The 26,377-nt window shown below is 40.3% G+C and overlaps 1 protein-coding gene across 1 annotated transcript in view; it reads left to right on the forward strand.

Moving 5' to 3' along the window:
- The window catches only part of ldah (lipid droplet associated hydrolase), a 74,093-nt gene extending 49,050 nt beyond the window's left edge, over positions 1–25,043 (forward strand). Inside the window, exons 5-7 of the mRNA XM_021574123.2 lie at positions 11,279–11,519; positions 18,867–18,949; positions 22,835–25,043. Of these exons, the coding sequence (XP_021429798.1) occupies positions 11,279–11,519; positions 18,867–18,949; positions 22,835–23,029 (519 nt within the window). The 3' untranslated portion in view covers positions 23,030–25,043. The remainder of the gene's footprint in view (positions 1–11,278; positions 11,520–18,866; positions 18,950–22,834) is intronic.
- Positions 25,044–26,377: the final 1,334 nt, after the last annotated feature.

Genomic DNA, 26,377 nt, shown 5'->3' on the forward strand with positions numbered 1-26,377 from the left:
CACTGAACTTCTGGAGAGAGTTTGCTGCACTGAAAGTAAAGGGGCTAAATAATTTTGCACGCCCAATTTTTCAGTTTTTGATTTGTTAAAAAAGTTTGAAATATCCAATAAATGTCGTTCCACTTCATGATTGTGTCCCACTTGTTGTTGATTCTTCACAAAAAAATACAGTTTTATATCTTTATGTTTGAAGCCTGAAAGGTGGCAAAAGGTCGCAAAGTTCAAGGGGGCCGAATAATTTCGCAAGGCACTGTAGACTGAAGCATGCTACATGGCAGACCTATCCGAACTCATCTCTCGGCATGTCCAGCCAGTCCATTATCTCAATCAATCATGGCTAGCGGGAAGGTTCCTGACTTTTTCTGTGGCTTAACAATTTTATTCGTATTTACAGATGGCATGCAAGTTTGTTATTAAGGCACATTAAAGTTCACAGTTCTTGTTCCAGAAGAAATTTCTGCCAAAATGTTCAAATGCCTCTCCTGTGAAGTAGTGATGTGTGACATACGCCTAGCTTCCTGGAACGGGTCACATTTTGGTGTTACAACCTGAATTTAAAATGAAAAGCTGAAATATCTTGAGTCAAAAAGTATTCAACCCTTTGTTATGGCAAACCAAAATAAGTTCAGGAGTAAAAATGTGCTTAACAAGTCATATAATAAGCTGTGTTGACACACTCTGTGCAATAATAGTATTTAACACACAATTATCTGTAATGTCCCTCAGTCAAGCAGTGAATTTCAAACACAGGTTCAACCACAAAGACATGGAGGTTTTCCAATGCCTCGCAAATAAGTTATTGTATTGGTAGATGGGTAAGAAAAAAGCAGACATTTAATACCCTTTTGAGCATGGTGAAGTTATTAATTACATTTTGGATGGTGTATCAATACACCTGTCATTACAAAGATACAGGCATCCTTCCTAACATTTGCTGGAGAGGACGGAAACTGCTCAGGCATTTCACTATGAGACTAGGGCTGTGGCGGTCATGAAATTTTGTCAGCTTGTGATTGTCAAGCAAATCAATGCCGGTCTCACGGTAATTGACCGTTAATTAACATAAACACATTTAGCCTCTCCTGGCTTCCACCCATAGCCTACAAGCCACTGATGCAGACCTTTGGAACATCTACATTTTAAAAAGTCTAATAAATCCATCTAATATAGCCTACACTATCACAATAAATCCATTATTAATTTTATACAGGTCGAAAGAAACATGATATGAAGAAAATGTAGTCTATTTCAGACGAACAGAATAGCATACTCTGAGTTGTCCATATGTTAGGTCCTGATCTGGCTATGCCATATGACTGTGTGCTAGTTCATAGTTCATTTAGCAGACAGGATTTGCTTAGAATTTCTTGGCATTATTTTTATTTTATAGTATGAAGAATACAATTGAACATAGCTGAATAAAATAGAAAGGATATTTTCTCCAAACGATTTGAGGGAGTGCGCACATTCTGTGTTGAACGTTAACAAAGAAACAGGTACTCCTATATGCTTAATTTAGTTATTTATGTAACTTTAGTCGTGATACAAATGTTGGTCTATATGTTTTGATTTGTAATACATTTTAAGGCTGCATGATGCGACTCTAATGATGATTTGAAAAAAGTCACATGAAAGGCATGAGCTCTGCTTTGTTTTGTTTTTTGCGCAGGCTGTACACACTTCATCAGTCTCTCATTCACAATTTGACAAGCACTTGATAATGCCTCAAATTTCCTGGCTGCATCCCCTCTGTGTGGCCGTAATGCCCCCTATAAAAATCCATGCCTTTTGCGGCCAGTAGCCATTGTGCCCTTGGGCTGAATATAATCATTATAATTCCCTTCTCCCGGGTGTGTGCCAAAGCAACTCTCATTCACATGGCTCTCCGTCATGTGATCGGGTCTTTTTCACAGGCTGCAAGTGAAGACAGACACACGTCCTTATCCATTTCCGAGGCGCATATTGAAGATATTGGAAGAACTGTCCACATTTTACTTTTCGTCAACCAACAAGATGAGTAGGCCTAACGAACAGCAAAAGCATTAGCCTATGTCAATCTACCATCCCCCATAGTACAAAAGTTGACCTATTCTATTCCATGTGAGAAATAAATATTCCAAACAAAGTCTGGGACAGTTATGGGATGCGATATATCCCAAATTATACAACCACTAGCATTAAAACCCAGTTTTAAGCAACGAGCCTGACGAAACAGATGAGAATGTTTAGCTTAAAATGGCTTCACATTATAAGCGCAGCAATGCACACACGGCAATTATAGATATACTTCTCCTTAATGCAACCGCTGTGTCAGATTTCAAAAAAGCTTTACGGAAAAAGCAAACCATGCAATAATCTGAGTACGGCGCTCAGACACAAAAACAAGCCATACAGATACCCGCCATGTTGTGGAGTCAGTAAAAGTCCGAAATAGCGTTATAAATATTCATCAGAATGCACTCTCAGGAATCCCAGTTCCACAATAAATGTTTGTTTTGTTCGATAAAGTCCATCATTTATGACTAAATACCTCCTTTTGTTAGCGCATTTAGTAAACAAATCCAAACTCACGAGGCGCGGGCATGTCCAGGCGAAAGTTCAGACGAAAAGTTCAAAAAGTTACATTACAGTTCGTAGAAACATGTCAAACAATGTATAGAATCAATCTTTAGGATGTTTTTAACATAAATCTTCAATAATGTTCCAACCGGAGAATTCCTTTGTCTTTAGAAATACAATGGAACGCAGGTCGCTCTCACAGGTGCAATCGTGATCAGGTTGAAACAGCTCTCAAGTGCCCCCACTTCAAGCGTTAGGAAGTGCAATATGACCCCATAGACACTGTATATTCGATAGGCAATGAGTTGAAAAACTACAAACCTCAGATTTCCCACTTCGTGGTTGGATTTTTCTCAGGTTTTTGCCTGCCATATAAGTTCTGTTAAACTCACAGATATCATTCAAACAGTTTTTAGAAACTCCAGAGTGTTTTCTATCCAATACTACTAATAATATGCATATATTAGCTTCTGGGCCTGAGTAGCAGGAAGTTTACTCTGGGTAGCTTTTCATCTGAATGTGAAAATGCTGCCCCCTATCCCAAACAGGTTTTAAGGTAAACTGCAAAAAATGTGGCAAAGGAATTAACATTATGTCCTGAATACAAAGCGTTATGTTTGGGGCAAATTCAACACAACACATCACTGAGTACCACTCTTATTTCGTGATGGCTGCATCATGTTATGTATATGCTTGTCATTGGCAAGGACTAGGGAGTTTTTTAAGATAAAAATAAAATAAATAGAGCTAAGCAGAGGCAAAATCCTAGAGGAAAACCTGGTTCAGTCTGCTTTCCAAATTCACCTTTCAGCAAGACAATAACCTAAAAGGTAAGACCAAATGTACACTGGAGTTGCTTACCAAGATCACATTGAATGTTCCTGAGTGGCCTACTTACAGTTTGGATTTTAATCGGCTTGGAAATCTTTTGCAACACTAGAAAATGGCTGTCTAGCAATGATGAATAACCATCTTGACAGAGCTTGAAGAATTTAAAAAGGAATAATGTGGTAAATATTGTGCAATCCAGGTGTGCAAATCTCTTAGAGGCATACCCAGAAATATTCACAGCTGTAGTCGCTGCCAAAAGGGATTCTAACATGTATTGACTCAGGCTTGTGAATGCTTATGCCAATTAGATATTTATGTATTTCATTTTCAAGAAATTATCAAAGATTTCGAAAACATGTTTTCACTTCGTCGTTATGGGGTATTTAATGTTGATGGGTGAGAATAATAATACATTTAATACATTTTGAATTCAGGCTGTAACACAACAAAATGCTGAATAAGTCAAGGGTTATGACTACTTTCTGAAGGCACTTTATGTGTGTTAAAGGGAGAGGAAGAGACCGAAGAATAAAGTGTGTTTGTCTGTGCATGTGTGTGGTTGTCTGGGTGTGTTTTGTGTGTGTTTGTGATATTAGTTATTCTATTGGTTAGTTAGTATTATTCTTTCATTAGGGTGTGTCTGAGCCTATGCAGTTTGTTCAGTGTTTAAGCACCAACCTCTTCTTTCTATAGTCTTTAGAACATTCCTCTGTTCCACTGGAAGTGGAGCTGCTTCCCATCAAAACTACCGCTTTACACATCAAAGCTCACCTGTGTCCCTCTGCGCACCCTCTTTCTCTCTGTCTCTCTTTTGCTCTCAAACCTACTACATTTTCTCTCACGCTCACACTCACACTACCACATATTGGTATCTTTTAACATCTCCATTAATCTATAGTTACAAGGCTACATTGGTACTCAATGTTGAAGTATTGCCAAAGCGAGCCATGAAATTAGAAGATTAATGATGAAGCAACATTGATTATTTTAAAAGGGAGAGCCTCTAATTGAGCCCCATTGTGGACGCGTCATAATACCCATAAAACATAGCGGTTAAACACCGAAATGGTTACAACTGTTTTTTCACCATTCAATTTATCCAATGTGGATTTTAGAAACACTTTTAAATAAGGCCTGTGTTTCGTGTAAATTACCCTGGCGTGAATTTTTGATAACTTTGTAAATCTCTCTTGGACAAGGTGACTTTTTTATCAATAGATTCGTCTAGCTAGCTAGCTAGCTACTTTCTACTTTAATCTAAAATGAAAGATATATTGAATTTTTTAAATGTACTGTTCCATATTTTATTTAACTAATATTTGGTGTCTTGTTTATGCATTTGGTCTTGTGTCCTGTACAGCATACTATCCTCGTAGCAGTAAAGATATTTATAATGTCCCATGAATACTATGCTATTTTTTTTAAAGAAGCTATATAGCTAGCTAGCTATCTACCTAGATGATATTAGCAACATACCCTTATTTTACTAGATCCTCTTCTCCAGCCGGTGGAAGTCTTTATTTAATCCCTTATAATTTCTGCCAACTATATGAACAAGGTGAAATCGATTTCAATTCATGGTGTCAGAATGCACTGCTGTATTAAAGCAATTCAGATTTAATGTATTGACATGTTCTGTTGCAGATTCAAAGCCAAATTAACTACTTGCAGAATGTATCTATAATCATGAATGAATAAGCGTTTTTATTTGACAAGAATGCATCTAGTCACCCATCAATTCGTCAAACACCTGAACTCAAACAATTACATTGTTTTAAGGAAATCAAAATTGGAAACAATGCATACACAGCTTTAGAATAAATTAAGAGACCACTGCAAAATTATCAGTTTCTCTGGTTTTACTATTTATAGGTATGTGTTTGGGTAAAATTAACATTTTTGTTTTATTCTATTAACTATTGACAACATTTCTCCCAAGTTCCAAATAAAAATATATTGCATTTATTTACAGAAATTGACAACTGGTCAAAATAACAAAAAAAGATGTAGTGTTGTCAGACCTGGAATAATGCAAAGAAACTAAGTTCATATTCATTTTTAAACAACACAATACTAGTGTTTTAACTTAGGAAGAGTTCAGAAATCAATATTTGGTGGAATAACCCTGATTTTCAATCATAGCTTTTATGTGCCTTGGCATGCTCTCCACCATTCTTTCACATTGATGTTTGGTGACTTTATGCCACTCCTGGCGAAAAAAATCAAGCAGCTCGGCTTTGTTTGATGGCTTGTCACCATCCATCTTCCTCTTGATCACATTCCAGGGGTATTCAATGGGGTTCAGGTCTGGAAATTGGGCTGGCCATGACAGGGTCTTGATCTGGTGGTCCTCCATCCACACCTTGATTGACCTGGCTGTGTTGCATGGAGCATTGTCTTGCTGGATAAAACAATCCTCGGAGTTGGGGAACATTGTCAGAGGAGAAGGAAGCACGTTTTCAACCAGGACAACCTTGTTCGTGGCTTACTTCATGCGTCTTTCACAAAGACAAATCTTCCCGATTCCAGCCTTGCTGAAGCACCATCACCGATCCTCCACCAAATTTCACAGTGGGTGCGAGACCTGGAGAGGCCTACAAGCCACAGTGTCTCACACCCACTGTGAAATTTGGTGGAGGATCGGTGATGTTATCAAATCAGGAGAAGAACCAGTGAAACAAGCAGCATAGGGAATATGGGTGAATGTGGGGAGGGGCTAATAGAGATAAGCTGGTGAGTTCCAAAGTGTCTGAAGTTGAGGGGCATAAAAGGCATAGTGTGGAATAAAGGGTATCTAGAGTGATGGATGCCCATGGAATAAACATAAAATGGGGTGCTGGAGTGCTTCTGCATCCTTTTTAGGTTGTTGTCACAAGTATCCGGCGAATGTCCAGTCATACTCGGGGTCTCAGCGTGTGTCCCTCGGCGTCATTCCGTCTCAGTTGCAGCATTAAAATCGTAGTCATTGTGTGTCTGTGTATCACAACATTAAAGACAATTACAATGAGTGAATACAGTATTTCCACAAATTGAGCCATAGACAATACAACTTAATATTTGAGGACAGCATTTTGTTGACAACATGGGGGTGTACACTATGTCTACTATATGTGAATGATGGAAGAATCTTACCCCAGCTATAGGTCCATTTGAGTGTGCATGTTCATTTAGGGATGCTTGCTCTCAAAGTCCTGCTTGCATGTCTTCGGGTCTGCATCTATAAAGTTAAAGTTCAAAATGGAGGAAGTTAACAATTTGTGGCTTAGATTGAAGTTGACACAAAAGATAAACTAAGCAATACGATGCAACAAACTACTACCCATTTGAAAGACTGTACCACTCAGGCCAGTACAATAGCCTGCACATGGAGAGGAACCTAAAGGCACATACAGTACCAACCAATACAACTCACTGACAGACAGGGCAGGTGTGGACCAGTGCTGTCTTGGCTGCAGCCTTCTGGTTCGCAGCTGCTCCCTTCTTCTTAGCAGCCACCGCCATGGCATCAGTCAACAAGTTCAACTCCAAGAGAGTGGAGCATGCGTTTATATATAATTGTGTTTCAGGTTGAAAGAGCTTGCCTACATTGAACAAAAATATAAAGCAACATGCAACAATTTCAAAGATTTTGCTGAGTTACAGTTCATATAAGGAAATCAGTCAATTGAAATAAATTCATTAGGCCCTAATCTATGGATTTCATATGACTGGGAATACAGAAATGCATAGGCTGGTCACAGATACCTTAAAAAAAGGTAGGGGCGTGGATCAGAGAACCAGTCAGTATCTGGTGTGACCATCATTTGCCTCATACAGCGTGACACATCTCCTTCGCATAGAGTTGATCAGGCTGTTGATTATGGCCTGTGGAATGTTGTTCCACTCGTCTTCAATGGCTGTGCAAAGTTGCTGGATATTGGTGGGAACTGGAACACGTTGTCGAACACGTCAATCCAGAGCATCCCAAACAAGCTCAATCGGTGACATGTTTCGTGAGTATGCAGGCCATGGAAGAACTGGGACATTTTTAGCTTTCAGGATTTGTGTACAGAGCCTTGCGACATGGGGCCGTGCATTATTATGCTGAAACATGAGATGATAAATGTGGATAAATGGCATGACAATGGGCCTCAAGATCTCGTCACAGTATCTCTGTGGATTCAAATTGCCATCGATAAAAATGCAATTGTGTTCATTGCCTTTGGCTTATGCCTGCTCATACTATAACCCCACCACCACCATGGGGCACTAGGTTCACAAAGTTGACATCAGCAAACTGCTCTCCCACATGACGCCATACACGCTGTCTGCCATCTGCCCGGTACAGTTGAAACCAGGATTTATCCATGAAGAGGACACTTCTCCAGTGTGCCAGTCGCCATCGAAGGTAAACATTTACCCACTGATAGCGGGTACGATGCCGAACTGCAGTCAGGTCAAGACCCTGGTGAGGAGGACGAGCACGCAGATGAACTTCCTTCTCTGAGACAGTTTTTTGGGTTGTGCAAACAAACAGTTTCATCAGCAATCTGGGTGACTGGTCTCAAGATGATCCCGCAGGTGAGGTAGCCGGATATGGAGGTCCTGGGCTGGCGTGGTTACACGTGGTCTGCGATTGTGAGGCCGGTTGGATGTACTGCCAAATTCTCTAAAACAACATCGGAGGCAGCTTATAGTAAAGAAATTAACATTAAATTCTGTGGCAACAGCTCTGCTGCAGTCATAATGCCAATTGCATGTGCCCTCAAAACTTGAGACATTGTGTTGTGTGAAAAAACTGCACATTTTAGAGTGCCCTTTTATTGTCCTCAGTAATGATCATGCTGTTTAATCAGCTTCTTGATATGCCACACCTGTCAGGTGGATGGATTATCTTGGCAAAGGATAAATGCTCACTAACAGGGATGTAAACACATTTTTGCACAACATTTTAGAGAAATAAGCTTTTTGTACATTTGGAACATTTCTGGGATATTTTATTTCAGCTCATGAAACATGGGACCAACACTTTACATGTTGCGTTTATATTTTTGTTCAGTTTAGTTGAGAGGTGATAAGACTCAGGCACACCCGTTGGCTCCAAAAAAAAGCTTGTTTTGTACGTAAATGTAGTCATGTAACCAGGCTAATGTTGCTAACTAGCTAACCATGAGCTAGCTTACTAAATAACAGGCATTTTCAATGTAGAACTTGCTCAAGACAGTTCACAGAATTGTCTATTTAAACAACTTTAGCCAATTTATTCATTATAAAATGTAGCTAACATTAGATAGTTAATCCAAAGATTCTTACGTTTGCCTCGATTCGGCAGTCTCTTCCAAATCATCATGGCCCTGGTGAGTGATGTTAGGCTGGACACATTACAATGCTTTTTTCTGATAAAAAGTAGTTTATTGCATCAGCTGTGGAGCCCAGTTTCATAATATGACCATATTTCTCAGCTGCTTGCCGTCGTTTTGAAGCAATCACAAAAAAACAGACCTTATTTTAGGGCATTTTTCACCCTGCCAGCTCCTATTAGTTATATTGAGCACCGTGGCACCAACTCGCCTTCCGAACATTCTATTCCCAGCTTATCGTTCTACGTCACAATGCCTTCGCTATTGTTGGCAGTGAGACCTGCTCACGTTGTTGGTAGATAAAATGTAAACATCAACAAAAAATTACTCATGGAACTCTGAGGTCGTCCCATTGTTTCCTATAGGGGAATTATAGGCATGTCTGTCTATTTCACCAAATATCTCACAATGTGTATATTTAGATTTGTTTCAAGTCGGACGCCATTTTAATCATGAGAATCTCTTATTTCTAATTATGTAAGTCTGGGCAGCGAGCTTGGTTGTCATCAAATGCTAGCCCCAAAAAACGTTTTGCCCGTGGAACGCTGAGCTCCCCCCATTGTTTTCCTATGGAGACGCATGCCGATCTATTTCACCAAATATCTCACTGTGTATATTTAGATTTTTTCAAGTCGGGCACCATTTTAGTCATGAAAATCTCCTCTTTGTAATTATGTAAGTCTGGGTAGCGAGCTTAGTTGTCATCAATCACTAGACCAGAAATAGTCAGAAGTTTTCATTTTTTCCCAACTTTTTCATTATGCAGACATAAGCACAGTTGACACCATCGAGGTGCTGATGTTTACTTTCTACACAAGTAGTTTTTTTTCCAGTTTCGTCTGACGAACAGATAGTAGTGGTCAAATAAAAAGGGTAAATTTTTCTTGTGCTGGAATCGAATTCCAAGCATCACTCCAGTCAAAACAGGCTCTGTGAACATTCGATTCCATTCATTTGCTATGGGCTCGTGCTAGTGTTCCAGCTTAGCCAACGTTCTTTTGCCGTTTTTCAGCCTTGGGTGAATTTTGACTCGTTCTATTGTCCAGCCTAGTGATGTGAAGCTTGAGACATAAATGTTTAGTTCTGTATGATAGCCACATTAGCAGCTAATTAGCATTTTGTTTTGATGGTGGTAAATATAGGCAAATATATTGATAAAAGTCACCTTGCCCGAGTCAGATTTACACGGTTATCAAAACGTCATGCCAGGGTAAGCCTACACGAAACACAGCCTTATTTGAAGTGTTTGTAAAATCTGATAAAATGAATGGTGGAAAAAACGATTGGAACCATTTCCGTGTTTGACCGCTAGGTTTTATGGGTATTATGACTCATACTGTGGTAAACTATGAACGTCACAGGTTTCACAGTAGTAGATCACTGTTAATGCATGCTATTATGTTATCTCTTAATATGTGGTTGCTTGCCCCCGTCCCCCTCCCCATGTAAAAAAAGCAGACTTTCTTCCTACTATCTGGTCTTAAGGGGATGCCTTAGTCTTTTAGTGAGTTTGTTTCACTCACATTGGAGGATGGCCTTTCTCTCTTCCTCCCTCCTTGTCTCTCTCTTTCCCCCTCTTCACCCCTTTTACCCCTACATTTAAACCTATCCTTCCGCCCACCTCTCCATCCATTCCTTATGTCCCTGGTGCAGTCCTTGAAAAGGAGTTAAACCTCCGGGTCCCCATAAGGATCTCTGGATCTAGTTAATCAATCCCTGCTTTGAACTGGTAAGAAAAAGAGAAATACAGCAACCACAAAGGATGGATAATATTCACATCCTTGCTCTCTCTGGGTCAATGACTGACTGTTATGTTGAGGTTTATCACTCTTCCAGTCTGCTGCTGGCCAAACAGTGGCAGGTGCTTCCTGTTTCCTAGGACTAGTGTCTTTTCTCTCTGACTCTCATTTTATCTATCTATCTATATACAGTATCTATCTCTCTCTCTTTCACTTTTTCTCTCTCCTCTTTTATTTGTTCTCCAGCGTGTAAGCATGTAAGCACATGCGTTGCCCATGTCACGCCCTCTCTTTTTCTGGACCTCTCATCGCTTTTACCGCTTTCATTCTACCACTACGACACACACATGCTCTCACCAACAATATATTTATTTATTTATCTCTCTCTCTGTATGTCTTTGTCTCTCTTTCTCTCCATCTGTTTTGTCTTTTATGCCCTTGCTCCTCCACTTAAGCAACTCCTTCTTCACATAGTGCCCCCTGGCAGCACTAGTGTAGCATAACATTAGAGTTGCACACAACTTTTAACTCTAGACTGAATGTTGCAATAAGATACCTGCACATTGTCAACAAGTTTTGAAAAATCCAAAACCGAATTCATTGTATTTATTAAAACATGATGCCCAAAAAGTGCAATAGTCCATCTTTAAAACTGAAGCCATAAAAAGCTGAAGTTAGGTGAAGGTCTGTGAATGTCATAGACTATCTATGCTTCTATATTTATTGTAAGACACACTGAATGAATGCATAGAAGAAGGAGGTTTAAGTTGGGTATTGCTAACATCCTTTCTTCTACACGTTCTTGTGCAGGTGGTGAAGTCAGTGATGCTGTTCCCCACCATCGAGCGCATGGCGGCGACCCCTCAGGGAAGGGTCATGACCCCGGTGCTGTGCCGCCTGCGCTATGTGGCTTACCTGCCCATCTTCCTCCTCTCTCTTCTACCTGATGTACTAAAGGCCTTCATGGTGAAGCTGGTCTTCGGAGGGCTGGGTTCACTGGACCACTCGACCGTGCTGCCTACTGTTAGCCTCATTAATGTGGACACCGCTGGTGAGTCTCTCCCTCTGTTCAATTCAGTTTGATTTCACTTCAGAGCCAAAGAAGAAGGGGAAACGAGTGAACTCAAGCTTTGTCAAACTACAGTGATTAACCTGTCCATGCAAAGACAATCAAATTTTGGCCTGTCTATATTATCATTTCCATAGTCTGTACATGCTCACAATTACAGTTGAAGTCTGAAGTTTACATACACCTTAGCCAAATACATTTAAACACAGTTTTTCACAATTCCTGACATTTAATCCTAGTAAAAATTCCCTGTCTTTGTTCAGTTAGGATCACCACTTTATTTAAAGAATGTGAAATGCCAGAATAATAGTAGAGAGAATGATTTATTTAATATTTTATTTATTTCATCACATTCCCAGTGGGTCAGAAGTTTACATACACTCAATTCGTTTTTTTTTTAGCATTGTTTAACTTGGGTCAAATGTTTCGGGTAGCCTTCCACAAGCTTCCCACAATAAGTTGGGTGAATTTTGGCCCATTCCTCCTGACAGAGCTGGTGTAACTGAGTCATGTTTGTAGGCCTCCTTGCTCACACACGCCTTTTCAGTTCTGCATACAAATGTTCTATAGGTTTCAGGGCTTTGTGATGGTCTCTCCAATACCTTGACTTTGTTGTCCTTAAGCCATTTTGCCACAACTTTGGAAGTATGCTTGGGGTCATTGTCCATTTGGAAGACCCATTTGCGACCAAGCTTTAACTTCCTGACTGATGTCTTGAGATGTTGCTTCAATATATCCACATAATTTTCTTTCCTCATGATGCCATCTATGTTGTGAAGTGCACCAGTCCCTCCTGCAGCAAAGCACCCCACAACATGATGCTGCCACCCCTGTGCTTCACAGTTGGGATGGTGTTCTTTGGCTTGCAAGCCTCCCCCTTTTTCCTCCAAACATAACGATGGTCATTATGGCCAAACAGTTCTATTTTTGTTTCCTCAGACCAGAGGACATTTCTCCAGAAAGTTTGATCTTTGTCCCCATGTGCAGGTGCAAACCGTAGTCTGGCTTTTTTATAGCGGTTTTGGAGCAGTGGCTTCTTCCTTTCTGAGCAGCCTTTCAGGTTATGTCGATATAGGACTCGTTTTACTGTGGATATAGATGCTTTTGTACCTGTTTCCTCTAGCATCTTCACAAGGTCCTTTGCTGTTGTTCTGGGATTGATTTGCACTTTTCGCACAAAAGTACGTTCATCTCTAGGAGACAGAACGCTTCTCTTTCCTGAGCGGTATGACGGCCGCGTGGTCTCATGGTGTTTATACTTGCGTACTATTGCTTGTAAGGATTAACATGGTAACTTCAGGCATTTGGAAATGGCTCCCAAGGAAGAACCAGACTTGTGGAGGTCTAGAATTGTTTTTCTGAGGTCTTGGCTGATGTCTTTTGATTTTCCCATGACGTCAAGCAAAGAGGCACTGAGTTTGAAGGTAGGCCTTGAAATACATCCACAGGTACACCTCCAGTTGACTCAAATGATGTCAATTAGCCTATCAGAAGCTTCTAAAGCCATGACATAATTTTCTGGAATTTTCCAAGCTGTTTAAAGGCACAGCCAACTTAGTGTATGTAAACTTCTGACCCACTGGAATTGTGATACAGTGAATCTGTCTGTAAACAATTGTTGGAAAAATTACTTGTGTCATGCACAAAGTAGATGTTCTAACCAACTTGACAAAACGATAGTTTGTTAACAAGAAATTTGTGGAGTGGTTGAAAAATTAGTTTTATTGACTCCAACCTAAGTGTATGTAAACTTCCGACTTCAACTGTATGTGTATATTCTCCTACAGTGTTCTCTTTTATCCAGTAGTGACTTCCCCCATAAAACGTTGCGTGTGAATCTCATGTTGCTTTATCCAGTCTTTTGAAAGAAGAAAGAAAGTATCTCCGTTTTGGCACACGAAGGCATACATTACTGTAGCATCAGGAGATACGATGTTTGTAATTAGGTTTATATAAAGCAAAGATAATCCCAGCCGGGAGTGGCTGCCAAGAGGAGGATGGCATATTTCACTGTCAGAGATTATATGTTATTTATTACAACTCCTAGAATATATCCCCTCCTCTTTATTTGCCAGATGATTGCTGGGGTATGGGTATAAGCGGGAGTAATTAAGACCGCTCCTTGGAGGAGGAGAAGAGCCAGCCATCCCTCCTTCCTGCACAGAGTGGAGGAAAGCTCACTCTCTCTTTCCCTCGGATTTGAAGTGCGCTGTGTTTCCCCCACCGTCTGTCCTGGGAGGGGAGAGATTGATGTTGTGGCGGCCCGAGGGCCTATGCCAAAAAAAGTCTCTACAGCAAGTAGCCATGCCCTCAGTCTCTCCTGTGAGGTTAGAAAGCCTCTTCTTCTTCTTGCCTCTGTTGAGCATGTTTTTTATCATTAGCACTTCCCTTTAATTTGCTTTTGGAATTTTTATTCCCTCATGGTCAAAATGCTTTGCGTTTTCCTGCTCAATTAATTATATTCGGACTAGTTAAATAAGGCTTTAAACAACCTAAATTCTTAATGGTTTTATACCTTTTTTCGAAAGAGAAGATCATTTTTCTTTGATTTCTAAAGGCAAGGTGGAATAGAGTTGTTCCTTATTGGTGTTGCGCTATTGAACATTGGCCCCTGGCTACAGATGGTTCTCTGTCATGTGTTACATACAGTATATAATAAATGGCCAGTTGACAGGCCTAATTAGCAAAACATGTTGCGATTAGATGGAATTTCCTGCGTACATTTCAGCGTTTATTTTTTCTGAAATCCCTCGCAAAGAAGCAGAGAACGTTGATGTTTTGGTGCTGAAGGAGGGTTCTGGGTGCTCAATAGCAGTAGCAGTCACAGGCCGACCACCATTATTATACAGCTTTGAAGGGAAAGCAATAGTCTGTACCCCATTTCTTAGCTTGTACTGCTCCAGACAATTGAGTTGACCATAAATTGTAGCCTAATGCCAATTATTATACAATACGAAATATATAGAATTTTGTTCACACTTTATTGTTTGAAGTATTCATTTGATTTATTTAGTAAGTATAGCTTACTTATTAACTGAACTGTGTCACAGACATTCCATCCCACCCATCTGTCTCTTGGAAAACAATATTTGTTTGTTCTTCAGTTTATTTGAACACATCTCATTGTTCTCTCATTCCTGCATGCCTTTGCTTGTTGCTGGTATTCATCCTGTTTGCTGGTGAGTTGGCAATCTAGTCAGAGACTGACTCCACAGCCTGTCTCTTCAGACTCCGGGGCCAAGTGGAACAGAGTTAGCAGCATATACATCAGGAGCACAGCAGGAAGGGGATTAAACTCCTCTAAGCAGGCAACCTTGCACCAGGTAGAGCAATGTCATCACTCAGCTGGAGGGAGACTGGCCTTTTTTCTTCTTAAGGAAGTCCAAGTAACACAGTGAACAATATCCTCTCCACGTACTCCATACTGGGAAGAGGGATGTGCAGCACGAAGAGAAAGTCTTGCACTAACTTTCTTTGATATGTGTAATGTTTTGCCATCATTACCTAAACACAGGGTAAATGTGACTGGACTTCTCAACTTCCTCATTGTACTGGTCTTTGCTGATTGCATGAGATTGTATATGTTATAAAATCGATGTTATGCTACAGGTAGATTACAACCTCACAAAAACAGCAAGATGATAGCCTGTTTCAGGCTGTTTCAGGTGGGAGTGTTTCGCTATAGTAAGGCACTGTAGCTACTTATTAGTGCTGGCAGCAGCAGTGAGACAGTGGTTTCAATCTGATCTGGGATCTGTGCTGCTGATTCTCTCTGGTCTTATCTCCTCAGCCAGTCACTAACGAGCCACATGTGTGAGGATCTGTAAATTGGGCTGGAATGCCATGCCCTACCAAGTACAACCCCCCACCCCCCATCCAACCCCCAACTCCACTGATAGAGATAAGGGAGCTTGCTACAGCTGGGGATGTCTCCCCCAACAGATCTCATGGACAGGTTGGATTCTCCCCCCCCCCTAAGTTCCTATTACTCTTACTCTCTTTGTCATCCCATCTGTTTTCCTTACTGTGCTCTAATTCATCTTTACTTACATGCAACTCAAGCTGCATCACAAGTCTTCCATTGACATTGATGCATGATTTACCTTGACTTCCTCAAGTTAGGATTCTGTCAGTCATGTGTTACAGAAAGACCAGGAACGTAGCCTAGAGGTTACTATGCTCAAACTTGACATGTGAGTGACTGTGGTAAACAGAATATTTTAAACATAATATTGCTGATAGAGCGCAGGTACACATGAGTCACCATGGCTACGCACGGAGGAAGGGGGTACAGATTTTGTTTTCTGTCATAATACGCAGATAACTGCCCATTTGTGAGAGATCAAACATCACCCAACCCAAATGCCTAAAGGCTTTGAAATCAAGGTGTATTTGCGTTGAGGTTGTTTTTTCCTATATCACCATATACAGTACAGTATATTCTCTCAAAATAGTATAACATCTACCTGAAACAGCATCTAGTTGGTTTCGGTGAATACTCAATGCATTTTTTACTTAAAGCCACACTGTCAAATGTGCATACCATCAAAGAGGAATAATTTATTTTGATGTAGTATTGCTCCATATGCAACAGTAAGGCTGTGTAACTAAATGGAAGTAGATTAACCATTTATGAGTAATTACACAATGGTGGGAAGAGAAAGTATTCAGCTTGACAAGGTTAAAGACCTTTGGAACCAAGGGGATGCTATCATGAAGTAATTTACACACTCAGAAAAAGCTGGATTTTACAGAGAGTGAAGATTTACGGAGATAGTTAAAAATGTGTGTGGAATGTAGGAAGTAGCCCATAAAGACCCGGGGCAGCACCTCAAGATGTCTCACAAACAGGAGTTACTGGTTGAGTTTTTCTAGACAGCTAGATGTTGATTGAGACAGGGTTACGGTGAGGTTTCAATGTTTCCTATCATTCGATCTATAATAGTTCCCCCCCCCCCTGTCTTGAGTGTCTGAAAGCACAGTCTCACAGAAGCTATGATTGACTCATCTTGGATGTACAATTGAATTGCTTATTAAATAGCCAGATGGTAATATAATATCACATTTTGATTTAATTTTCAAGGGAGACTGTATTTTAGAAACATATGTGCAGCACATCTGTTGAGATCCTTCAGGTTGCAGTGTGTCGCACAGTTTTTGCACAATTGACACACACAATGCCTGCATTCACTAGGCCGTTCTCTCCTGTTGGCCATCCCTCTGCAGCATAAATCAGAGAGCTAAGTGTGTCCCTCTTGTTGCTGTGAAGCTGTTGAAACCCCCAACTCACCGGGATCTCTGGGAGACGTACAAGCTGCCTTACAACCCTGGGCTAAGCCCTCAAAATGTAGGAAATTACCTCAAAGACTAAACAAACCAGTGCTATATGAAAGAATCACACCCTCTTTACTGACTTGGAACTTTTCGTCTTTCACTATTTCTGCCTCTCACCCTTGACCTTTGGAGTAAGAAAAGCATTCTTTCTCTCCAGTCCTGTGCCAGGTACAAAGCGCTTCAAAGCCGGCACTCCACAATACAAGGCGACGCCGCTCACAGATTATGATTAATATGCGCACAAGTGGTGCAGATTTGCAAACGGACATTCGCTTCCTCCTCCTCGGAACAGCAAAATATGGAAATATGAGTGGCTAGCTATGGGGACCTGAATCCCCCCTCCCCCTTCCACACACAGACACACACACACAAACCCCCCACTGCCACCACCTCATCCAGAAAGGGACCGTGGCAGTGAGGAGATAGGCGTGAGTGATCACTCACAGGACAGGAGGATATTCGTACAGGATATTAACAGTTTTCTCATCCATATATTCCTCCCCAACCACCCACTGAGTACAGCCTAGAGATTACTCTCACTGAACATTTCCTTGAATCATTGTGTTGAGCAGAAATTAGCTATTCGGTTCAATGATTTTGTGTGTGTGTGTTTGTGTGTGTGCAGCTTGCGTGTCTGAATTATTGATGGACTCTCAAAACTTCTGAAATAGCAGCAATATTTTCCAGCGAGTGCAGCTTTAAAAAAAAAAAGTGTCCCTCGACTAATGTTTTTAATAAAAAGTTCATGCTGCTGAAAGGGAAATGTAATGGAACGTAGAATCAAAGGCATTGAGTTACACTGCTCTCTGGGGAGGGTTTTCCCCATCTTTCACTCACATTTTTACCGTTATCATTTCTGGTATCCAATGAACCATCCATGTTCTTCCCCATTATATTTTCCAGCTGTGTAAGATTGAGATGGATAATTGGGAGTTAGTGGGGGGGTGAGATACATTAATCTCTGATTTCTTAGTCCTCGTACTCTTTCCTTTGAATTTTTGTTGAATGTTAAAACTGATACTACACATGCCTGTGTGATACTACATGTCTGTCTGTGTGTTTTTACAGCTTGAGAAAATAGAAGGAACAGTGTTATACACTCAGTGGCCAGTTTATTAGGTACACCCATCAAGTACCCGGTCGGACCCCTGTAGCATGAAGGGATGCACCTGGTTAGCAACAATGTTCAGATATGCTGTGGCGTTCAAATGTTGCTCAATTGGTATCAAGGGACCTAACGTGTGCCAGGAAAACATTCCCCACACCATTACACCATCTGTATCGTTGACACCAGGCAGGATGGGGCCATGGACTCATGCTGCTTACGTCAAATCCTGACTCTGTCATCGGCATGACGCAACAGGAACCGGGATTCGTCGGACCAGGCAATATTTTTCCACTCCTCAGTCCAGTGTTGGTGATCGCCTGCCCACTGGAGCCGCTTCTTCTTGTTTTTAGCTGACAGGAGTGGAACCCGGTGCTTTTGTCTGCTGCAATAGCCCATCCATGACAAGGACCGATGAGTTGTGCGTTCCGAGATGCCGTTCTGCACACCACTGTTGTACTGTGCCGTTATTGGCCTGTTCGTGGCCCGCCTGTTAGCTTGCACAGATTCTTGCCATTCTTCTTCGACCTTTCTCATCAACAAGCTGTTTTCGCCCACAGGACTGCCGCTGACTGGATGTTTTACGTTTGTCACACCATTCTCGGTAAACCCTAGACACTGTCGTTTGTGAAAAGCCCAGGAGGCCGGCCGTTTCTGAGATACTGGAACTGGCGTACCTGGCACCAACAATTATACCATTCCTAGGTCACTTGTTTTGCCCATTTTAACGTTCAATCAGACAGTAACTGAATGCTTTAATACCTGTCTGCCAGCTTTATATAGCGAGCCATGCCCTAGTTTTATGAACCTAACCCTAACCTAATAAACTGGCCATCGAGTATGATAACAACAGCTTAATTATATGACTTGTTTTTCCTCTTTAATTTCAGCCAATGCTATGTACATGGGGAGTCAAGAGATGTTGGAAGTTCTGGAGAGAGACAACTTCACCATCAATCAAAACCTTGGCAAGGTAGGAAACATACAGTATATATTTAATGTTTATTGTGATCTTGTTGGAATATACAGTGCATTCGGAAAGTATTCAGACCCTTTCACTTTTTACACATTTCATTACATTACAGCCTTATTCTAAAATCGATTAAATACATGTTTTCCTCATCAATCTACACACAATACCCCATAATGAAAAAGGGAAAACAGATTTTTAGAAATGTTTTTTTATTTTATTTAAAAAAATACTTTATTTACATAGATATTCAGACCCTTTGCTATGAGACTCAAAATTGAGCTCGGGTGCATCCTGTTTCCATTGATCATCCTTGAGATCAAATCAACAACAAAAACAATGTATTAGTCACAACAGGTACAACAGGTACAACCTTATGTTGTACAACTTGATTAAAGTCCACCTGTGGTAAATTCAATTGATTGGACATTTGGAAAGGCACACACTTGTCTATATAAGGTCCCACAGTTGACAGTGCATGTCAGAGTAGAAACCAAGCCATGAGGTTGAAGGAATTGTCCGTAGAGCTCAGAGACAGGGTTGTGTAGGGTAACAGATCTGGGGAAGGGTACCAAAAAATGTCTTCAGCATTGAAGGTCCCCAAGAACACATGGGCCTCCACCATTCTTAAATGGAAGAAGTTTGTAACCACCATGACTCTTCCTAGAGCTGGCCGCCCGGCCAAACTGAGCAATCGGGGGAGAAGGGCCTTGGTCAGGGAGGTGACCAAGAACCGAATGGTCCCTCTGACAGAGCTCCAGAGTTGGAACCATCTCTGCAGCACTCCACCAATCAAGCCTTTATGGTAGAGTTGCCAGACGGAAGCCACTCCTCAGTAAAAGGCACATGACAGCCCTCTTGGAGTTGCCAAAAGGCACCTAAAGGACACTCAGACCATGAGAAACAAGATTCTCTGGTCTGATGAAACCAAGATTGAACTCTTTGGCCTGAATGTCAAGCATCGCGTCTGGAGGAAACCAGGCACCCCTCATCACCTGGCCAATACCATCCCTACAGTGAAGCATGATGTTTTTCAGCAGCAGGGACTAGGAGACTATTCAGGATCGAGGAAAAGAAGAACGGCACAAAGTACAGAGAGATCCTTGGTAAAATCCTGCTCCAGAGCTCTCAGTGCCTCCAACTGGGGCGAAGGTTCACCTTCCAACAGGACAAGACCCTAGGCACACAGCCAAGACAACAGAGGAGTGGGACAAGTCATAGGACAAGTCTCTGTATGTCCTTGAGTGGCCCAACCTGAGCCCGGACTTGAACCTGATCGAACATCTCTGGAGAGACCTGAAAATAGCTATGCAGCGACACTCTCCATCCAACCTGACAGAGCTTGAAAGGATCTGCAGAGAAAAATGAGAGAAACTCCCCAAATACAGGTGTGCCAAGCTTGTAGCATCATACCCAAGAAGACTCGAGGCTGTAATCGCTGCCAAAGGTGCTTCAACACAGTACTGAGTAAAGGGTCTGAATACTTATGTAAATGTGATATTTCCATTTTTATTTTTAAACTGTTTTTGAATCCATTTTAGAATGAGGCTGTAACGTAACAAAATGTGGAAAAAGTGAAGGGGGTCTGAAGAATGCACTATAACTCCATCCCGATGTGGGCTTGATAAAGTTTACCCATAGATACAGGGTGAATACAGACGGTAAAACAAACCATCTCTGGTGGACATATTGAGAAATGGACTGACATGTTACATGCTGACCACACCCACCCGCATTGCGTGTGCGTGTGCGAGCGGTGCGTGTGCGAGCGTTGCGAAATAAATGTACACATACATGTTATTAATTAATTTCATCCAAATTGCTTGCACGCCAACGAGCGTCTGCATAGCCAGGCGCTAAAATAGAACTTGGTTTTATGTTTAATGCTTGACGCCCTGGGAAACCCCACCTCTCCCATCTCCTCATTGGATTTTAGGAGCATATACCCAAATGGGTGAATGAAAGATGAAATGAGGTCCACACTCCAGTCAAAGGTGGTGGCTAACCGCCATATAAAGTCCACAGAAGAATAAGAAGACTGAAGGAGGAGAGATTACTAGAAGCTAACTAGGTTTCCCATTTTATCTGTGGATTATTAGTTGGAGTAGAGAACTCACAAAAAGACTCAAAATGGGAAAAAATTCTACAAAAATCCCCAAAAAGGGAGCTTGTGCATTTCAGGTGACATTACAACCCAATGTTTATGAACCCAGGACAAATTAGCTAGCAACAGCAAACTAGCTAGCTAAATGTCCATTAATGTTTCATGTGTTTCCACCTGTCCCCAAATTAATACAATTGGTTCAGAGTTCATTTTGATATTTCAACATGCTTATCCTGATCACGTCTGTTGGGGATGGACAAAATCAAAATGCGCCTAATGGCACATGCGGACGCACGCACATGCCCGGTCTAGTCAGCATGTTAATATAAGGTGTTGTTTGAAACACAGTGACAGAAGTTCTCCCATGTGCCAGTCCTTCAAAGTGTTAGTCCCTCTCTGACCCATTTAAACTACCGGAGGACCTGCAACATATCCTCCTACACACCATCCATTTACCTTCCCGTTACCTATTCACAGGGAGGTGTTGAACTCCTGAGGACTCTTGGCCCAATGCAGTGGAACACTTACAAACTGCAGTTAAGAGATGTCTCAGTTGATCCATTTTATTAGCCTAATAAATCTGCTGTTCATATACCCTCACGTTTTAATGTTTCCTTGTTGGCAGATGTGAATATTTTATGGGTTACACTCTCTGTAGCTATAACATTCTCACACATACACTCTCTTTTTCTCGAACACAAACACATACACAGTAAAGACAAAAGCCAGACATGAAATGGCAGATACTCCTTTTCTTCCTTTTCAAAGAGAGTGGAGAGGTGAGTGCCACATTCAAGCTGATCAAAGGGAGATAAGCTCTTGCTTCATAGTTGATGTGCAGAGGGTGTGGTCAGATTATAATAGCAGGTGTCACTGTAAGGATCCCCCTTCCACTCTCTCTATCAGTGTTGTGCTCAAATCAGAATTAAATTGAGGATGCCTCACATATTCCAATTAAATTATTGTATTTGAACTGAATTTGAATGTAAGTTTTTATTAAAGGCAATATAATTGAATTCAGGGAAATAGCACGGACCCTTCAAGAAGAAGCCAAACAAACCAAATGGTTGATGGAAATATAATAGCCTATTCTTTAGCACTGAGGCTAAAGGAGTATTATGAACCCTGTTTCCAGAGAAAAGTGATGTATTCTTTGGTATCTGGAAGTGTGACCTGTCAGATTCAATGAAACTCTCATGTTTTATGACTGAGTAGAATTTCTTTGAATTTCACTGAATTAAATTCTACTTCCTTTCACTCAAATTAAAATTCTACATCCCATGTGGTGTGGCCAATTCAATTGGATTTCAACTCATGAGGTGAATGCGAGTCAATTCCAAAATTCTGAATTGAGCCCAACGTTCTCTCTCTCTCTCTCTCTCTCTCTCTCTCTCTCTCTCTCTCTCTCTCTCTCTCTCTCTCTCTCTCTCTCTCCCACTTTATTCGGATCCTTTTTTTCATCAAGAATAATGAGAATAATGTGTATCCCCTTCAGTGTGTGTGCATGCGTGTATGTGTTCTCGCTAGTGTACTCCTTCTCTCTCTGTGATATTAACCAGAATCCCCATCCTCACAGAGGATGGGCGGTGGCGATGGATCTGCACTGGTTGACAGTCTTTAGACTTCATCTATTGTCGGTTAAAAAGGAGAATTAAAATAAGTGAATGAAAACCTTGGAATCTTCCAGTGCCAAGTGTATCCACAGATCAAATGGAGTTTTAAATTCATAATGAAAAGTGTTAATGCTATGTTAGTTATGGATATTTTGTCATTCCTCTGTTCAGCTTGTGTTTTACTATGGAGCCAGTGACCACTGGTGCCCTGTGCAGTATTATCAGGAGATCAAGAGGAAGTTTCCAGAGGGAGACATCAGACTGTGTAGTCGAGGAATTCGTCATGCCTTCGTCTTGGACGCAGGAAAGGAAGTGGCTGGTATGATCTTTGAATGGATCCGCGAAGATTTGCAAACATGGAGCTAGTTTCAAATACGCTCCAAGCAGCATGACAGTGTGACTGTGATTTAAAGAAATTGTCATCTAAATATCAATTGGATAATGATATTGTCGGTTTATGTTACCTAAATTAATGTAAAACTTTAAAGGAGTGATGACATCTGGTAGTGAAATGAAAAAATGAAGATATTTGTCCAAATCATTGTCAAAGCTCTTTAAGCACTAAACCAGTTCCCTAGGCTATAACGTGTGATTATAGCCACTACAGTACCATCACTGCCTTTATAGTTACAGAGATATCAGGTAGGCTTCAACAACCACATAGTTTTTATGAAAATCCCAAAATTGACTTGTATTTTGACATTGGACCCCAAAACTTTGTTCTGTCTGTTTTCTTTCCCGATTTTACATTTTAAAATTAGTTTTTATTTCAATATACTGTATAGCTAAGTAATGCATAATGACCAAAACTTTGATACGATTATTAATTCTAATTGTATTGATTTGTGTATCGCGTTATATCTTTATTGGACCACCAATCATATAAATATGTATTTTTTGTTACCAAATTTCTGTTGGGTTGGCAGGCAATTGTGATACTTCACTTTGTAAAGTAATGGTATGTGTTTGCTGAAGAGGACCAAGAGAAATCAGCTGGAATCTATTCATACATTTGATTAGTTCATAGGTTCTTAATTACCCTGTAATGTAATGTAACTATTCAATCAAAAACAACATCCTTTTTGTTTTGCAAAAATGCACATTAATGTCAAACAAACTCAAAGGCATATTAACTCAAACATGCTTTCCTGATGCATGGAAAGAAAGAATGCTGTTTCTGAATTATTCCAGACACGTGTGGAACATGTTTGATTGCGCATGGCAAAATGTGTTGGCAGATCAACTCGATGGTTTTATTTGATTTATGTTTTTCTGTGTTCTGTCAACGCAGCCTGATACAGATAACTTGTCTCCGTTTCCTGCCCTACAGTGCAGTGCCGGAACAATGTGTTTTTAGTGCATGTTTGATTGAATTTTGCCATAAATCTGTGATGAAATAACAAAAAGGCATGCTCATCATTCCAAAAGTTTAACTCCATCTAAAGTTGGATTTCCTATATTTTGGAAGTCTAAGAAAGTATATTTCTGACAAAGGAATCTGCAGACTTAGTGTTCATCTTTGACCTCCAACCTCTGACCGAGCACGCCTTCCACTGTTGGCCACCAGCCACTGGTGATGTAACCATTTAGGAAAGCTCTTCAAAAAGCCTTTCTTAATTTACATGTTTGATGGGGAATCTTGGTTTATTAGTTGTCTGGATGTATTTGATATCTGCCCATTTTGAAATGCAAATGAATATGGAAGGCTTAGTGTTATCTGAAGCTTAGGCTCCTGTTGAATACACACTGAGACTAATGTTGTTTATACCAGTGTGATGGATGAGATCTGGGCGGAGAGGGAGAGAGAGTTACTAGATGGGGTTTCGTTCATCCTAGTCACGACTGCAATGCAGTAGAAAGGATTTCAGATACAGAGACTAACAGAAATTCATTAAACTAAGCAATTGGTGGTTGATCCTCTACAAAAAAAATGTTTGAGTTGTGCTCATGTGTAAATTTGGTTTTACATTACTTTAGATTATATTGATTTAAATTACTAATCATGATGTACCCTTTATTAACTAAATGTTTTGTAATTGTCATGAAAAATATGAAATTAAATATATATACAGTACTCGTCAAACGTTTGGACACACCTACTCATTCCAGGGTTTTTCTTTATTTTTACTATTTTCTACATTGTAGAATAATAGTGAATACATCAAAACTATGAAATAACACACATGGAATCATGTAGTAACCAAAAATATATTTTATATTTTAGATTCTTCAAAGTAACCACCCTTTGCCTTGATGACAAAAAAATGAAGAAAATCCCTGGAATGAGTAGGTGTGTCAAAACTGATATATAATTATTAAAAAGTGATAGCTTTTGTTCTATGTAAATATTTTGAATTGAAATAAATTAAGGACAAGTATTTATCTGGGGAATGTATGTTCTTTCACATCCATTGACTTGCTTTGTGATTGCAGTGCCTCCTTTGAAAAAAATGAATTTGTGAGACAAAATAATGTATCATTGATGACTAACTATTGGGTTTTTAAATTCTATTTCCCAGCTCCACAAAGAAAGACAATGTAGTGGTGTGTGAGTTAATATTTGCTCTGACATTTCAGCATACCCTTTTAAAGCCATGGCATGGTCCCTTTATATCTAATTGCCCACAGTTCAGAAAATCCTGTGACTTTTTTCCGCCTCTTAGAAGGAGGGGTTAAATAGTCAATTTCTTCCATAAAAGTACAACAAGATGGCAATAGAGACAGACATGTGCAGCCAAAACACACAAGAGCTGATTCAGGACAATTATCCCCATTCTGAAGATGAAGTGGCATTTCCCTCAGTCGTGTTTTACAGAGGCAGGCACCAAAAACACTCCAGGGCCTCTATAAAGAGTCTCAGAGTAAGAGTTCTGATCGGTTTTGCCTTTTAAATCTTAAATTAATATGATTATATGGACAGAGGGGACCTGATCTCAAAATGAGTTTCTCACAGTGTATTAACATTGCCAGAATTGCAGTACTTTAATGTACGTTTTTCTGAACCTGGAAAATTATTGGAATTTTACAATTTATTGACTGCTTAAGTGAAGGCGATCTCTTTGAGTTTTGAATACAAAAAACAAAATCAGTTATTTGACAAAAAAAATACTAATCTTGGAAGTAAGAGTTTGCTTTTGTCAGAGTAAGCTGTCAGCCCTTTTTGGGTCAGGAAGGATGTGTTGAGCTTGTTGACATCTGAAGGCTTTCAAATTCTAGGACTATAAAAAATTTGCCTTAGGGGAAAGTCAACTAAAATCTAAATGTTTTTTGAAGTAGTTAATATTTTGTTTTTGCTTGATTTAAATAAACTCAAGCTCAGGAATGACACCAATGGATTGAACTCCATTGAAGTTCTGAGGACTAAATCTTGGTCTGAGCATTGGCTACACATTGTTATATCCCTCGTGGTCATCGTTTAGATTTTTCTGTGAATGGACTTGGCATTGACCATGGACTGATGGCCAAGGTGCCTGTGCTTGCTCTATCAAAGATCTGCTTTAGGTACAGTGCCTTGCGAAAGTATTCGGCCCCCTTGAACTTTGCAACCTTTTGCCACATTTCAGCCTTCAAACATAAAGATATAAAACTGTATTTTTTTGTGAAGAATTAACAACAAGTGGGACACAATCATGAAGTGGAACGACATTTATTGGATATTTCAAACTTTTTTAACAAATCAAAAACTGAAAAATTGGGTGTACAAAATTATTCAGC

Source organism: Oncorhynchus mykiss, chromosome 19 (genome assembly GCF_013265735.2).
Source record: "Oncorhynchus mykiss isolate Arlee chromosome 19, USDA_OmykA_1.1, whole genome shotgun sequence".
Taxonomy (NCBI): domain Eukaryota; kingdom Metazoa; phylum Chordata; class Actinopteri; order Salmoniformes; family Salmonidae; genus Oncorhynchus; species Oncorhynchus mykiss.